Source organism: Phacochoerus africanus, chromosome 5, assembly GCF_016906955.1.
Source record: "Phacochoerus africanus isolate WHEZ1 chromosome 5, ROS_Pafr_v1, whole genome shotgun sequence".
Taxonomy (NCBI): domain Eukaryota; kingdom Metazoa; phylum Chordata; class Mammalia; order Artiodactyla; family Suidae; genus Phacochoerus; species Phacochoerus africanus.
The window spans coordinates 84,980,960-84,997,213 of NC_062548.1; the positions used below are offsets into that span (position 1 = coordinate 84,980,960).

The 16,254-nt window shown below is 41.6% G+C and overlaps 1 protein-coding gene across 2 annotated transcripts in view; it reads right to left on the reverse strand.

The window, feature by feature from the left end:
• LOC125128040 (activator of 90 kDa heat shock protein ATPase homolog 2) overlaps positions 1–16,254 on the reverse strand; it is a 27,278-nt gene extending 11,024 nt beyond the window's left edge. For both annotated transcript variants that reach the window (XM_047782003.1, XM_047782002.1), the window contains exons 1-2: positions 16,034–16,254; positions 14,598–14,788 (exon numbers count right to left, since the gene is read on the reverse strand). In XM_047782003.1, coding sequence (XP_047637959.1) covers positions 14,598–14,788; positions 16,034–16,113 — 271 coding nt within the window. In that variant the 5' untranslated portion in view covers positions 16,114–16,254. The remainder of the gene's footprint in view (positions 1–14,597; positions 14,789–16,033) is intronic.

The following is a 16,254-nucleotide window of genomic DNA, read 5'->3' on the forward strand; positions in this document are numbered from 1 at the left end:
CCATTCGACCCCTAGCCTGGGAACCTCCATATGCTGCTGGAGCGGCCCAAGAAAAGGCAAAAAGACAAAAAAAAAATGTAGGAGTTTCCACTGTGGAGGAGTGGGCTAAGAATCTGACTGCAGGAGTTCCCATTGTGGCTCAGCGGTTAACTAATTGGATTAGGAACCATGAGGTTTTGGGTTTGATCCCTGGCCTCGATCAGTGGGTTAAGGATCCAGCGTTGCCATGAGCTGTGGTGTAGATCGCAGACACATTTCAGATTCCACATTGCTATGGCTCTGGTGTAGGCTGGTGGCTATGGCTCTGATTGGACCCCTAGCCTGGGAACCTCCATATGCCTCAAGTATGGCCCTAGAAAAGACAAAAAAAAAAAAAAAAAAAAGAATCTGACTGCAGTGGCTTGGGCTCCTGTGCAGATGCAGCTTTGATCCCTGGCCCAGAGAAGTGGGTTAATGGATCTGGTGCTGTCACAGCTAAGGCATAGGTCAGAGCTGGGGCTCAGACTTGATCCATAGCCCAAGAACGTCCATGTGGCCATTTAAAAAAAAAGTAAACTGTAACATTAAGAACATAAAATGTGAGGGGGTGATAAGTATAAATTCCTGTATGCTATTAAAGTTAGGTTGTTACTGGAGTTCCCTTGTGGTGCAGTGGGTTAAGGATCTGGCATTGTCACTGCAGCAGCTCAGATTGCTGCTGTGGCATGGCTTTGATCCCTGGCCTGGGAACTTCCACATGCCAGGGGGTGCAACCACAAATAAAAAAAGTTAAGTTGTTATCAGTTTAAATAGGATGTTATAAATATGTTTTATATATATGCCTCAGAGTTACAAAGAAAAAAATCACAAAAGGTTATAATAAAAGAATCAAAGTATACCACAACAAAAATGCATCAAATGACCAAGGGTTGGCAAGGGAGGAAGGAAAAAACATAAGTTCTACAAAACAGGAAAGAATTAAGAAATGGCAAGAGTAAGTCCATACCTTATCAGTAACTACTTTAAACAAATGGATTAAATTCTCCAATCAAAAAATCAAAGAATGGCTGAATAGATTTAAAAAAAAAGATCCAACAACATGCTGCCTACAAGAGCCTCACTTTACCTTTAAGGACACATATAAACTGAGAGGCAAGGCATGGAAAAAGATATTTCAAGCAAGTATTAACCAAAAGAAAAAAGGAGTTGGAGTTCCCGTCGTGGCATAGTGGAAACGAATCCAACTAGGAACCATGAGGGTGCAGGTTCGATCCCTGGCCTCACTCAGTGGGTTAAGGATCCGGTATTGCCATGAGCCGTGGTATAGGTCACAGATGTGACTTGGATCTGGTGTTGCTGTGGCTGTGGTGTAGGCTGGCAACTGTAGCTCCAATTAGACCCCAGGCCTGGGAACCTCCATATGCCTCAGGTGCGGCCCTAAAAAGCAGAAAAAAAAAAAAAAAAAAAGGAAGATAGAAGGAGTAGCTATACCTACATGAGACAAGTAGACTTTGAGCTAAAAATGGTCAAAAGAAACAAAGAATGTCACTATATACAGCTAAAGTTGTCAATTCATTAACACAATATAACAACTGTAAATATTTATGCACCTAACACTGGAGCACCTAAATACATAAAGCAATTACTAACAGAACTTGTATGGAAGGATAAATAGCAATACAAAAGTAATGGAGATTTACAATACAATTGGAGACTTTGATAGCCCACACTCAGCAATGGATATATCATCCAGACCAAAAAAACAAAAACAAAAACAAAATATCAGACCTGAAAAACACTACTGACCAAATAAACCTAATAAACATATATAGAACAATTCCATCAAACAGTAACAGAATGCATGTTCTTCTGAAGCACCCACAGAATATTTCCTAGGATAAATCATATGTTAGGCCACAAAACAGATATCAATATTTTCAAAAACACAGAAACTATAGTAAGTATGTATTCCAACCACAACGGTATGAACCTAGAAATCAGTTAACCAGAGGAAAGCTGAAAAATTCACAAAGACATGGTTAAAACATTCCTGAACAACTTAGAGCTCAAAGAAATCAAAGGGATATTTCTTAAATGTCTCGATAGAAATAAAAATGGAAACACAATACATGAAAACTTAAGAGATGAAGCAAAAGCAGTTCTAAGAGGGAATTTTGTAGCTATAAACTCATACAACAAGAAAAAAGAAATATCTCAAATAAAGAATCTAACTCTACACATCAAGGAACTAAAGAAGAAAAGAAAAACTAAGACCACAGTTAGCAGAAGAAAGGAAATATCAAAAAATCTACAAATTCAATGGGATGGCTCTTAAAATTCCAGTGCCATTTTCACAGAAATAGAACAACCTTGATTTTTTTTTTTTTTTTAATTTTAGGGCTGCAACTGTGGCATATGGAAGCTCCCAGGCTAGGGGCTAAATCAGAGCTGCAGCTGCTGGTCTACACCACAGCCATAGCAACACCAGATCCAAGCCATGTCTGTGACCTACAGCACAGCTCACGTCAATGCCGGATCCTTAACCCACTGAGTGAGGCCAGGGATCAAACCTATATCCTCATGGATACAGTTAAGCTTGTAACCCACTGAGCCACAATGGGAACACCAATCCTAGGATCTGTATGAAACCAGAAAGACCCCAAATAGTCTAAGCAATCTTGAGAAAGAACAAAGCTGAAGGCATCATACTTCATTTCAAACTATATTACAAGGGCACCATAATTAAAACATTATAGTATTGCCATAAAAACAGACACACATATCAATGGAATAGAATAGAGAGCTCCAAAATAAACTCATGCAGATATGGTCAATTATACCATGGCAAAGGAGTTAAGAATAGGTAGTGAAGAAGAGACAGTTTCTGCAATAAACAATGTTGAGAAAAGTGGCATCCCCAAGCAAAACAATGAAACTGGACCACTATCTTACACCACACACAAAAAACTAACTCAAAAATGTATTAAAAACTTGGAGTTCCCATTGTGGCTCAGCAGTAATGAACCCAAGTTTGGTATCCATGAGAACTCGGGTTCAATCCTGGCCCAGCCCAAGGGATTAAAGGATCTGGTGTTGCCATGAGCTATGGTGTAGGTCACAAACACAGCTCAGATCCAGTGTTGCTGTGGCTGTGGTGTAGGCCACCAGCTGCAGCTCCGAATAGACCCCTAACCTGGAAACTTCCATATGCCACGAGTACAGCCCTAAAAAGACAAAAAAAAAAAAATTAATTCATTGAAGACTTGAATATAAGACCTGAAATTACAAAACCCCTAGAAGAAAATATAGGCAAGAAGCTCCCTGACATTGGTCTTGGCAACAACTTTTGCATCTAATTTAACACCAAAAGTAAAAATAAACAAGAGAAACTAGACAAACTGAAAAGCTTCCGCACGACAAAGAAACCTCTCAACAAAAAGAAATGGGGAGTTCCCACTGTAGTGCATTGGGTTAAGAACTAAATAAAAAAAGAACTGTCTCTATAGTGATTCAGGCCACTGACATAGTGTAGGTTCAATCACTGCCCCAGGAATTTTCTTGTGTATGGCCAAAAAAAAGAAAGAAAATGGGCAGACAATCTGAGGAGATAATTTTCCAAAGAAAACACACAGATGGCTGACTGATACATGAAACAGTGCTCAACAATACTAAATATCAGGGAAGTGGACATCAAAATCACAATGAGATATCATCTCACACCTGCTACAAGGTCTATTATTAAACAGACAAAAAATAATGACTGTCAGCAAGGATGTGGAGAAAAAGGAACACTTGTGCACTGTTGATAGGAATGTAAACTGGTGCAGCCACTATGGAAAAGAGTATGGAGGTGCTTTCAAAAATTAAAAAATAGAACTACCATATGATCTATGAATTCTACATCTGGGTATATATCCAAAGGAAACAAAAACACTAATTTGAAAAGATATGCAACCCCATGTTCACCACAGCCAAGACATGGAAGCAACCTAAGTGTCCCATGTACAGACAAAGAAAATGTGGTGCATATACACAGTGGAATACTATTTAGTTATAAAAAAAGAAAAAAACCTTGCAATTTGCAGTCATCTGGATGGAGCTTGTACACTGACACCCCCTCTACCAAGGGGAAAACAGCCTGAACATGCTGAGGAAAGAGTCAGCAAGTATCCAAACCAAAAGCAGTCTTCGTGCTAAAAAAATTGTAAGCTACCCAGAGACAATCCCACATATAAATAACCCTCCACGACTACAGTAAATAATAGTTTCTCCTAAACTGACAGAATAAGAGAAATAAGCGAAATGAAGAAACACAGGAACATTCACAATTAAAAGAACAGGAGACTTTCCCTGAAGGAACAAACCATGAAAGAAACCTCTACAGTCTAAAAGACACTGAGTTCAAAAGGGAAGTAATGAAAATTACTGAAGGAATTTTAAAAAGCTATCAACAGAAATGGAGATTACTTTAAAAAGGAGCTAGAAACTATATGGAGGAACAAAGAAAAATTAGAAAATGCATTTGCTAAGATGAAAGCTGAGCTAAAGGCAATGGATAGCAAAATAAGTAATGTAGAAGAAAGAATAAGTGACTTGGAAGATAGACTAATGGAAATCAACCATCAGGGCAGCAGACAGAAAGAAGAAAGGAAGAAAGGAAGAAAGGAAGGAAGAAAGGAAGAAAGGAAGAAAGGAAGAAAGGAAGAAAGGAAGAAAGGAAGGAAGGAAGAAAGAAACAAGCAAGCAAGCAATATAAGAGATGTATGGGATAGTACAAAACATGCCAATCTGTGCATAACAGGGATCCCAGAAGGAGAAAAAAGAGAAAAGGGAAAATGTATCTGAAGAAATTATGGCTGAAAACTTCCCAAATCTAAAAAAGGAAACAAATATCCAGACACAAGAAGCAGAGAGGGTCCCAAACATGATGAACCCAAACAGACCAATGCTAAGGCATATTATAATCAAAATGGTAAAAGTTAAAGATGAGAGGATTCTAAAGGCAGCAAGAGAAAAAAAAAAAAAAAAAAAAGAGTTAACCACAAAGGAACCCCCAAAGGCTATCAGCTGATTTCTCTAAAGAAATGCTACAGGCCCGAAGGCAGTGGCAGATATAGTCAAATTTCTGAAAGGGAAAAATCTATAACCTAGAATACTATACACAGCAAGACTGTCATTTAAAATAGGAGGAGAAGTAAATATTTCTCAGATAATCAAAAACTAAAAGAATATAGCAATACTAAACCTATCCTAAAGGAAATACTGAAAGGTCTCCTCTAAATAGAAAAGTAATTAAGACAATAGAGGACGAAGGGAGTCAGAATTAGAAAATAGGAGTTCCCGTCGTGGCGCAGTGGTTAACGAATCCGACTAGGAACCATGAGGTTGGGGGTTCGGTCCCTGCCCTTGCTCCGTGGGTTAAGGATCTAGCGTTGCCGTGAGCTGTGGTGTAGGTCGCAGACACGGCTCGGATCCCACGTTGCTGTGGCTCTGGCGTAGGCCGGTGGCTACAGCTCCGATTCGACCCCTAGCCTGGGAACCTCCCTATGCCGTGGGAGCGGCCCAAAGAAATAGCAAAAAGACAAAAAAAAAAAAAAGAATTAGAAAATAATCACTTAAGCTAGTTTACAGATGAAAAAGAATAAAAATCAAAACCATCTATTTGTGAAAGCGATGATAAACACAAGTAACCGCAAAAGGATAAACATGAAGATATAAAAAAGGATATCAAAACCATAAAACATGGGCAAGGAGAGTAATAAAATGTAGACTTTTTAAAAATGTGTTTGAGCCTTTTTGTCTATCAGTCAAGAGCAAGCAGATAGGAAGAGATTAACATACCTGAGAAACAGGGCAACCACAAATCAAAAACAAAAGATTCACAAAAACCAAAAGAAATGAGAACTCCAGCATAAAGAAAAGGAAATCATCAAAACCATAAAAAGAAAAAGAAAGGAACAAGGAGTTCCCTTGCGGCACAGGAGGTTAATGATCCAGTGTCACTGCCGTATCATGAGTTTGATCACTGACTGAGGAACTTTCACGTCTCGGGAACAGCCAAAAAATAAAAATAAAAAATAAAGGAACAAAGAATTAACAAAGAAACAGAATTAAGTGGAAAACAATATCTGAAATGGCAATAAATACTATGTATCAATAATTACTTTAAATGTCAACAGACTAAATGCTCCAGTAAAAAGACAGAGTAGCAGACTACATAAAAAGACAAGATCCTACAGGGAGTTTCCCGCTAGGCTCAGTGGTTAAGGAATCCAACTAGTATCCATGAGGAAGCGGGTTTGATCCCTGGCCTTGCTCAGTGGGTTAAGGATCCGGTGTAGGTCACTGACGCATCTCAGATCCTGTATTGCTGTGGCTATGGCACAGACCAGCAGCTACAGCTCCAATTCGACCCCTAGCCTGGGAACTTCCATATGCTGTAGGTGTGACCCTAAAAACCCTCCCCCCCCAAAAAAAAAAGACAAGAGCCTACAATATGCTGTCCACAAGAGACCCACCTTAGGGCAAAGAATACAAACTGAAAGTGACAAGAAAGTGGGAGTTGCAATACTCATATCAGACAAAATAAACTTTAAAACATAGGCCATAAAGAAAGAAAGTTCCCATTGTGGCTTAGAGGGTTGAGGACCCAACATCTCTGTGGGGAAATGGGTTTGATCCCTGTACTGGCTCAGTGGGTTAAGGATCCGGCATTGATGCAAGCTGAAGCATAAGTCACATACGCAGCTCAGACCCGGTGTTGCTGTGGCTGTGGTGTAGGTCTCTGCTGCAGCTCTTATTTGACCCCTGGCCCAGGGACTTCCATATGACACAGATGTGGCCATAAAAAAGTTAAAAAAATGTTTTTTAAAAAACACCATTTAATGATAAAGCAATCAATTCAAGAAAGGAATATTACACTCATCAACATATAGGCACATAATACAGGAGCACCCAAATACATACAACAAATATTAACAGACATAAAAGGAGATTGATGGGAATACAATAACAATAGGAGACTTCAACACCCCATACAAATCAATAGACAGTTCTTCTATACAGAAAATCAGTAAGACAACAGAGATCCTAAATGACATGATAGAATAGTTAGACTTAATTGATATTTTCAGGACATTACATTCAAAAAAATACATTCAAGTGCACATGGAACATTCTCTTGGATTGACCTCATACTAGGGCACAATACTAACCTCAACAAATTAAAAATGACAGAAATTATTTCAAGCATCTCTGACAACAATGGCGTGAAACTAGAAATCAACCACAGGAAAAGAAATGAGAAAAAACTGACTACATGGAAACTAAACAATATGCTACTAAAAAAGCAATGGGTCAACAAGGAAGTCAAAAAGGAAATTAAAATACATCTTGAGACAAATGACAATGAAAACAAAACAGTACAAAAATCTATGAGATACCCCAGAAGTAGTTCTTAGAGAGAAATTCAGGGCAATGCAGGCCTTCTTCAAAAAATAAGAAAAATTCCTCAAATATACAACCTAATCTACCACCTAAAAGAATCAGAAGAACAAACAAAACCTAAAGTTAGCATAGGGGAACCATAAAGATGAGAGGAAATCAATAAAATAGAGATTCCAAAAGCAACAGAAAAAAAATCAGTAACACCAAGCCTGGTTCTTTAAAAGGGTAAACAAAATTGACAAACCTCTGGCCAGTTCACCAAAAAGAAGAAAGAGAGAACCCAAATAAACAAAATAAGAAATGAAAAAGAACAAATCTCAATCGATACTGCAGAAATACAAAAAAAAAATTAAATAAATAAGAGAACATTATGAACAATGATATGCCAACAAATCTGACAACCTAGAAGAAATGGACAACTTTCTAGAAACATACAGCCCACCGAAACAATCAAAAAGAAATAATTTGAGCAGACCAATTACTAGAAGTGACATAGAATATATAATTAACAAAAAAACAAAACAAAAAAACCCTACAAACAAAAGTCCAGGACCTGATGACTTCCCAGGTGAATTCTACCAAACATACAGAGAAGAACCTACAGGGATCCTTCTCAAACATTTCCAAAAGACTCTAGAGGAGAGAACACTCCCAAAGACATTCTATGAAGCCACTATCTTCCTAATTCCAAAACCAGTCAAAGATACCACCAAAAAAAAAAACTATAGGCCAATACCTTTGATGAATATAGATACAAAAATTCTCAACACAATAGTGGGAAATTGAATTGAACAATACATTACAGAGTTCTCATATGGCTCAGTGGGTTAAGGATCCAGCATTGTCACTGCTACGTCTCAGGTTACTGCTGTGGTGTAGGTTTGACTCCTGACCTGGGAATGAGGGTGTGGCCAAAAAGAAAGAAAGAAACAGTATGTTAAAAGAATCTGCACTATGATCAAGTAGAATTAATCCCTTGGATGAAGAACAGCTCATACCCTAGTCAAACATGATAGATCACATTAATACAATGAAAAATACAGATTATATGACCACCTCAATTCATGCAGCAAAAGCATTTGTGGAGTTCCTTCTGTGGCACGAGATGAGTGGTGTCTCTGAAGCACTGGGACATGGGATAGATTCTGACCCAGCACAGTAATTTGAGTATCCAGTGTTGCCACAGATGTGGTGTAGGTCACAACTGGGGCTCAGATCTGATCCCTGGCCCAAGAACTTCATACTCAATTGGGCAGCCAAAAAATAAAAAAAATCAATATAATAAAGGTCATATATATGACAACCCCACAGCTGACATCATATTCAATGGTGAAATATTTGGAAACTTTTTCTGTAACATCAAGAACAATATAAAGGTACCCTCTCTCACTACGCCTATTCAACACAGTATTGGAAGTCCTGGCCAGATCAAACAAGAAAGAGAAACATAAGGCATCCAAGTTGGAAAGGAAAAACTAACATTGTCTCCATTTGTACATGACATGATTGTATATGCAAGATATCCTAAAGATCCCACCAAAACACTGTTAGAACTAATAAATTCAGTAAAGTTTCAGGATATAAAATCAACAGCAACATGGATGCAACTAGAGATTATCATACTAAGTGAAGTCAGAAAAAGAAAGACAGGAGTTCCCGTTGTGGCGCAGTGGTAAACGAATCCGACTAGGAACCATGAGGTTGTGGGTTCGATCCCTGGCCTTGCTCAGTGGGTTAAGGATCTAGCGTTGCCGTGAGCTGTGGTGTAGGTTGCAGACGCAGCTTGGATCCCACACTGCTGTAGCTCTGGTGTAGGCTGGTGGCTACAGCTCTGATTAGACCCCTAGCCTGGGAATCTCCACATATGCCGAGGGAGCGGCCCTAGAAAAGGCAAAAAGACAAAAAAAAAAGACAGACAAATACCATATGATATCTCTTACATGTGGAATTTAAAATACGGCACAAACAAACCTATCTACAAAACAGAAACAGACTCACAGAGTGAGTTAAGGATCTGGTGTTGTCACTGCAGTGGCTTGGGTTTGATCCCTGGCCCTGGAACTAATGAACTATCTGAAAAAGAAATAAAACAATGCCATTTACAATTGCAGCAAAAATGGTAAAATATTTAGGAGTAAATTTTTTCTTTTCCTTTTTTTTTTTTTTTTTGCTTTTTAGGGCCACACGCATGGCATATGGAAGTTCCCAGGCTAGGGGTCCAATCAGAGCTGGACACAGCCACAGCAACATCAGATCCAAGCCTCATGGCAATGCCAGATCCTTAATCCACTGAGTGAGGCCAGGGATTGAACCCACAACCTCATGGTTCCTAGTGGGATTTGTTTCCACTGCTCCACAATGGGAACTCCTTTAGGAGTAAATTTAACCAAGGAGATAAAAGATCTATAGACTGAAAACTTTAACATACTGATGAAAGATATCCCATGTTCATGTCTTGGAAGAATTAATATTGTTAAAATGTCTGTACTAAACAAAAGCATCTATACATTCAATGCAATTCACACAGAAGGAGTTCCTTGTGGCTTAATGGGTAAAAGATTCAGCATTGTCACTGCTGATGGCTCAGGTCACTGCTGTGACGTGAGTTCAATCCCTGGCCTGGGAACTTCTGCATGCCACAGGTATGGCCCCCCAAAAATTCACATGGAATCACAAAACACTCTGATAGCCAAAGCAATCCCAAGAAAGAAGAACAAAGCTGGATGCATCACAATTCCTAATTTCAAACTTTACTACAAAGCTAGAGTGATCAAAACAGTATGGTGTTGCAATGAAAAAAGACATATAGAGCCCAGAAATAAACCCATGCATATATGGTAACCAATACACAACAAGTGAAACAAGAATACTCTGTGGGTAAAAGACAGTATCTTCAATAAGTGGTGCTGGGACAACTAGACATTCACACGCAAAAGAATATAAATGAACCCCTATCTTACACCATACACAAAAATGAACTTGAAATAGATTAAATCCTTAAGTGTAAGATCTGAATTCTTAAAACTCATAGAATAAAACAGGAAAAGTTCCTTTACGTTGGGTTTGCAATCCTTTTTGGATATGATATCAAAATCGCAAATAACAAAAGCAAAAATAATCAGGTGGGACTAGTCAAACTAAAAAGCTTCTGTATGGTAAAAGAAATAATCAATAAAATTATATAATACTAAGTGAAGTCAGAAAGAGAAAGACAAATAGCAGATGACATCACATGTGGAATTTAAAATAGGGCACAAGGAGTTCCCGTCGTGGTGCAGCAGAAACAAATCTAACTAGGAACCATGAGGTTGTGGGTTTGATCCCTGGCCTCGCTCAGTGGGTTAAGGATCCGGCATTGATGTAAGCTGTGGTGTAGGTCACAGACATGGCTCGGATCTGGCATTGCTGTGTCTCTGGCGTAGGCCAGCAACAATAGCTCCGATTAGACCCCTAGCCTGGGAACCTCTATATGCCACAGGTGTGGCCCTAAAAAGAGGAAAAGACCAAAAAATAAAAAAATAAAAAATAATAAAAAATAAATAGGGCACAAAATGAAAAGGCACAGAGTTCTCTTGTGGTGCAGCAGGTTAAGGATCTGGCACTGTCACTGCAGAGGCTCAGGTTGCTGCTGTGGTACAGTTTTGATCCCTGGTCTGGGGAACATGCCACAGATGCAGCCATTAAAAAAGAAAAGGCAATATACAGAATGGGAGAAAATATCTATAAATCTTGTCTGATAAGGAGTTAAGGAGTTAATATCCAAAATATGTAAGGAATTCCTATAACTCAACAGCAAAAAAAAAAATCAAATAATCCCATTAAAAAGATGGGCAAAGGAATTTCTTGGTGGCTCAGTGGGTTAAGGATGCAGTGTTGTTACTGCTGTGGCTCAGGTTCGATCCTTGGCCCTGAAACTTCTGCATGCCATGGGCACAGCCAAAAAAAAAGATGGGCAAAGGACTTGAAGACATTTATGCAAAGAAGATATTCAAATGCCCAACAGGTACATGAAAAGATATCCAACATCACTAATCAACAGGGAAATGTGTCATCAGGGAAATATAGATCAAAACCACAAAGAGATACCACTGCACATCTGTTAGAATGGCTACTATCAAAAAGAAATAAGTTCTGGTGAGGATGTACACTGGTGCAGCCACTATGGAAAAACAATATAGAGGTGCCACAAAAAATTAAAAATAGAATTACCAAATCATCTAGCAATTCCACATCTATATATGTAGCCAAAAGAAATGGAATCCTTGTCTCAGAGATAGCTGCACCCCCATGTTCAATGCAGCATTATTTATAGTAGTCAAGACATGGAAAAAACCTATGTGTCCACCAACAGATGAATGAATAAAAAGAATGTGGCACATTTACACAATGGACTATTATTCAGCCACAAAAAGAGAAATCTTGCCATCTGTAACAACACAGATGGACCTTGAGGGCATTATGCTAAGTCAGATAAGTCAGAGAAAGACAAATACTGTATGAGCTCATCTGTATGTGTAATCTAGAAAAACCCAATCACAGAAACAGAGTGGACTGATGGGGAGGCGTGAACGGTGTGAAGATGGTCAAAAGATACAAAGGGCAGAAACTATCACTTACATGATGAATAAATTCTAAGGATGTAATGTACAGCAACAGTGAATGACACGGTACCATATACTTGGAAATTGTTAAGAGATCAGATTTTAAGAATGTTCAACATACACAAAAATTTTAACTATAAGAGGATACAGATATTTTAATTAACCTTATTGTAGAAATCATTTTGCAATATATACATACATCAAATCATGTACAGCTTAAACATATGCTATAAACCAATTATATTTCAGTAAAGTTGAAAAGGTTTAACTAAAATTTAATTTTTTAAACAAGCAAGAATTTCTCTTGTGGTGGAGCAGGTTAAGGGTCCGACATTGTCACTGCAGTGGCTCCGGTTCAATCCCTGGCCCAGGAACTTCCACACGCTGCAGGCAAGGCCAAAAAAAATAAGCCAGACCAGAGTATTTACTGCCTCCTCCCAGCAGGTCCCACTAGCCACCTCTAGGACTCACTGTTACAGGATAAGGCACACAAAGTCAGGGCAAGCCCTGTTTGACCTGCGCCCTGGCTGCTGCTTGGGAATGGGTGGGTCTTATCTTGCAAAAGAGTGGATTGCTGCTTTGAGCTAAAGAAGATGGAAGAGACACAAGACCATGAGCTTCCTTGGGGCCCTCAGAGCCCTGTCTTGGGGCAACTGGGGCATGTTAGGAGCCAGGCCCTGCTATGATCCAGCCAGCAGCAGCCGCTAAGAGCCAACCCCCACCCAGAAGGTTCAAGGCTTTTTTGTCTTTTTTTTTTTTTTTTTTTTTTTCCAGGGCTGAACCCATGGCATAGGGAGGTTCCCAGGCTAGGGGTCGAATTGGAGCTGTAGCCACCGGCCTATGCCACAGTCACACTGGATACAAGCCATGTCTGCAACCCACCCCACAGCTCATGCCAACACCAGATCCTTTAACCCACTGAGTGAGGCCAGGGATTGAACCCACATCCTCATGGATACTAGTTGGGTTTGTTACCTTTGAGCCACATGGGAACTCCTGGAACTGCTTTTGATGTTTGCTGAACACCTCCCTGGGCCCTGGCCTGGCTCAAGCTGGCAAGATAACCAAGAGGACAGAGGTCTAATACCAGCTTACTGGGCAGCTCTCTAACCCAAACTCTCAAGAAAGGAGCTGACTCTTGAGCTGAGGCCCAAACTTTAACACAGCACGATCCTCCAGAATCAGATCTCACCCTCTCTCTTCTTCCTTTTCCCTTTGTTTTCACAATCATGGTTATTTCAACAAATACTTACTCAGTAAGGGCTGTCGACCTAGCCAAGAGCTAGGCACCGTAAAAGAAATATACTCATTTAGCAAACACACACGTTTCAGTGATTTGGGGCTAGAAACAAAACCAATCAATCCTTGACCCCAAGACCCAAAGGCTGAAAAACAGTCAAAATGTCCATCAACTTATGAAAAGATTAACAAATTATGCTACATCTATGCACAGAGCATTAGACAACTCTAAAAAAGAATGAAATACGCTACAAGACAGATGAAACCTGAAACATGCTAAGTGAAAGAAGCCAGTCACAAAAGGCCACATACTTGTATGATTCCATTCATATGAAATGTCCACAACAGGCGACCCCATGGAGACGGGAAATAGATTAGTGGTTGCAAGGACTGGGGGAGTTACTACTAATGGGTACATGGTTTTGGGGGGAGAGATGAAAATATTCTATAATTGACTATAGTGATGGCTGCACATCTCTGTGAATGTACTAACCATGGAACTGTACACTTAAAATGGGCAAACTCTATGCTATGTGAATTAGACCTCAATAAAGTCTGTATTTTAAAAAAATCTCTGCTCTGATAAATAGAAAAGGGGGATCCAGAACAATAATAATGCAACCATATTAACATACCAGATATCAGTGCTTTGGGGAGAAATAAATCAGGGGAGGAAAATTATACAAGGAAGGGAACGGATATTCTTACAAAATGGAGACAGGTGGCTCTGCTCAGGATGCAAACCTCAAAAGAGCCAGCAGGCAGGTATGTCGGGGAAGCAGGCAGCAACTACAGGACACTAGTCCACCAGACTCTGGTCTCACAAGTGCCTGGCCCTAGAGTCCTGCAGAGAGCAAAGAACCCCAAGCAGCACTAGTGCTGGGAGAAAGGGAAGCCCCCAGCTGGTGGGACAAGGAACTCGGCATCACTAAGGGTGCATGCACTACATACACCAATTCAGGGGCCCGGAGCAGGAGTTCTAAAAATATCTACAGAATGGGAGTTTCTGTTGTGGCTCAGTGGTTAAGAACCTGACTAGTATCTACAAGGATGCAGGTTCAATTCCTGACCTTGCTGAGTTAAGGATCCAGCATTACCGTGAACTGTGGTGTAGTTCGCAGACACAGCTCAGATTCCTTGTGGCTGTGGCTATGGCGTAGGCCAGCTCCAATTCAAGCCCTAGCCTGGGAACTTCCATATGCCTCGGGTATGGCCCTGAAAAGTGGGAAAAAAAACAAGAAAAAAAAATCTGTGGAATAAATGACTAGTCAGTCAACCAACTCTGCCTCAATGCTATCCCCAGCCCCTCCTGTATCTGGAAGCCCCTGTTACCTTTCCAGCCCAGTTTGATGTTCCACTCATAGAAGAAAATCAGCTTTCCTTTACGGCTGCTGCAGGAAGCCTCGCCTTCCACCTGCTTCAGCTCACTGATTTCGCAGTGGCCAGCCTCATTCTCCACAGTGATGCCCACCAGGAGCTCTCGGAGCTTCCCCTTGGACCAGCTGGTGGCATCCCGCTCCGTCCTGCCAGGGACCAGAAGGGCAGAGCCATGAGTGGAGGCCCCAGCTGGTAGCCACATGTCCAGCCTGGGAGTCAGAGCAGTGCCCTGGCTCAGCGCAGATGAGCCCAATTCCTCTCAAGCAGCGGTGAGAGAACTACCACCCCCAAACTTACACACTTCTCAAATCAGCTTTCTACCCAGTATCTCCTAACGCTCCCACTCAGCTCTCTAAGATATGTTGGGTGGTATTTTGCTTTAGAAACACTGGCTTATTTGGGCGAAGGGAGGCCTAGGAATCTCACCTGTTGGAAATAGAGGGGCAAAGCATGGGCCACATGAACAGGTAGTCATAACTGAAGTAATTTTTATCGTAAGACAAATTATCAAGTGTTTTCACACATATATTATCTTGTACAATCTCCCCAAACAATGTTCCCATTTTAGGAGGTGAAAATAAGCTGAGGAAAGTCCTTTAAATGCCCATGGTGACAGTGTCTGGGAAATGAGAGGTCAGCTCTTCCCAACCCCAGGCCAGGGTTCCCCAGGGAAAGATCCCCTCACAGGCTGAGGCTTTGCTCTGCCCTAAACCTGCCTCAGCATCACCTTGATGGCCTTGAGGTAACACAGCCCTCAGAGGAGCAGGGCAGAGAGCATCACTTTCCGAAGCTCTGGCAGAAGGGAGAGGGAGGCAGAAATTAGCCCATGTTCCAGAAGAGATAGAAAAAAGATGGGTAACTAGTTCCAGTTCCTAGACGGCAGCGCTCATCAGAGACCATCAAGTTAGATGCGGAGTTGAGATCCAAATTCCTGTTCTTTCCACTACACATGTACTCCCTTCCCCCGCACACACACACTTTCTAGCTTCATTTTAACTCCCCAAAACTTCAAGGAGCTTGGGGGAGAGAAGGCTCCTAAGGTCACAGACTGCCAAAACTAAAGAGGCAAGTCAGGAGTGACTTCTATTCCTGGAGCCCAACCTAACTTTCAAAACAGCAAAGTGAAATCTCAGAGCCAGTGCAGGTAAGACCCCCAGGTCTCCCAGGCGCCGCGGGCTCCTCCGAGCCCTGAGGCTAAAGACAAGCCTCTGCACCTGTGCAGCCCCCGCCCCGCCCGGAGCTCACCGCGGCCCGGGAGGCGGCCCGAGACCCCGGCTGCCCCTTCCCCCGGGCACAGGACGCACGCAGAGGGTCCCCCCGCTCCGCCCCGCCCGGCGGCTCCCGAGGGAGGAGGCCCAGAAACCGCAGCCCTGGCCCCCGCCCGGCCGCACCAGTGCCAGTTGTTCACGTTGGTCCCGTCCTCCCGCTCCTCCACGATCCAGCGCGGGTCCCCCTGGCCCCACTTGGCCATGTCTGCACAGCGGCGCGGCCTCAGCGGAGAACAAGGAAGGGCCGCGGCTGCGGTGCGGCTCCGTAGCCGACGTTTCCGGCCTGCGAGCCCGGGATCGCAGCGTTCTCGGCGCCCAGAAAGTGCCAGAAATCCCCGCCCCCT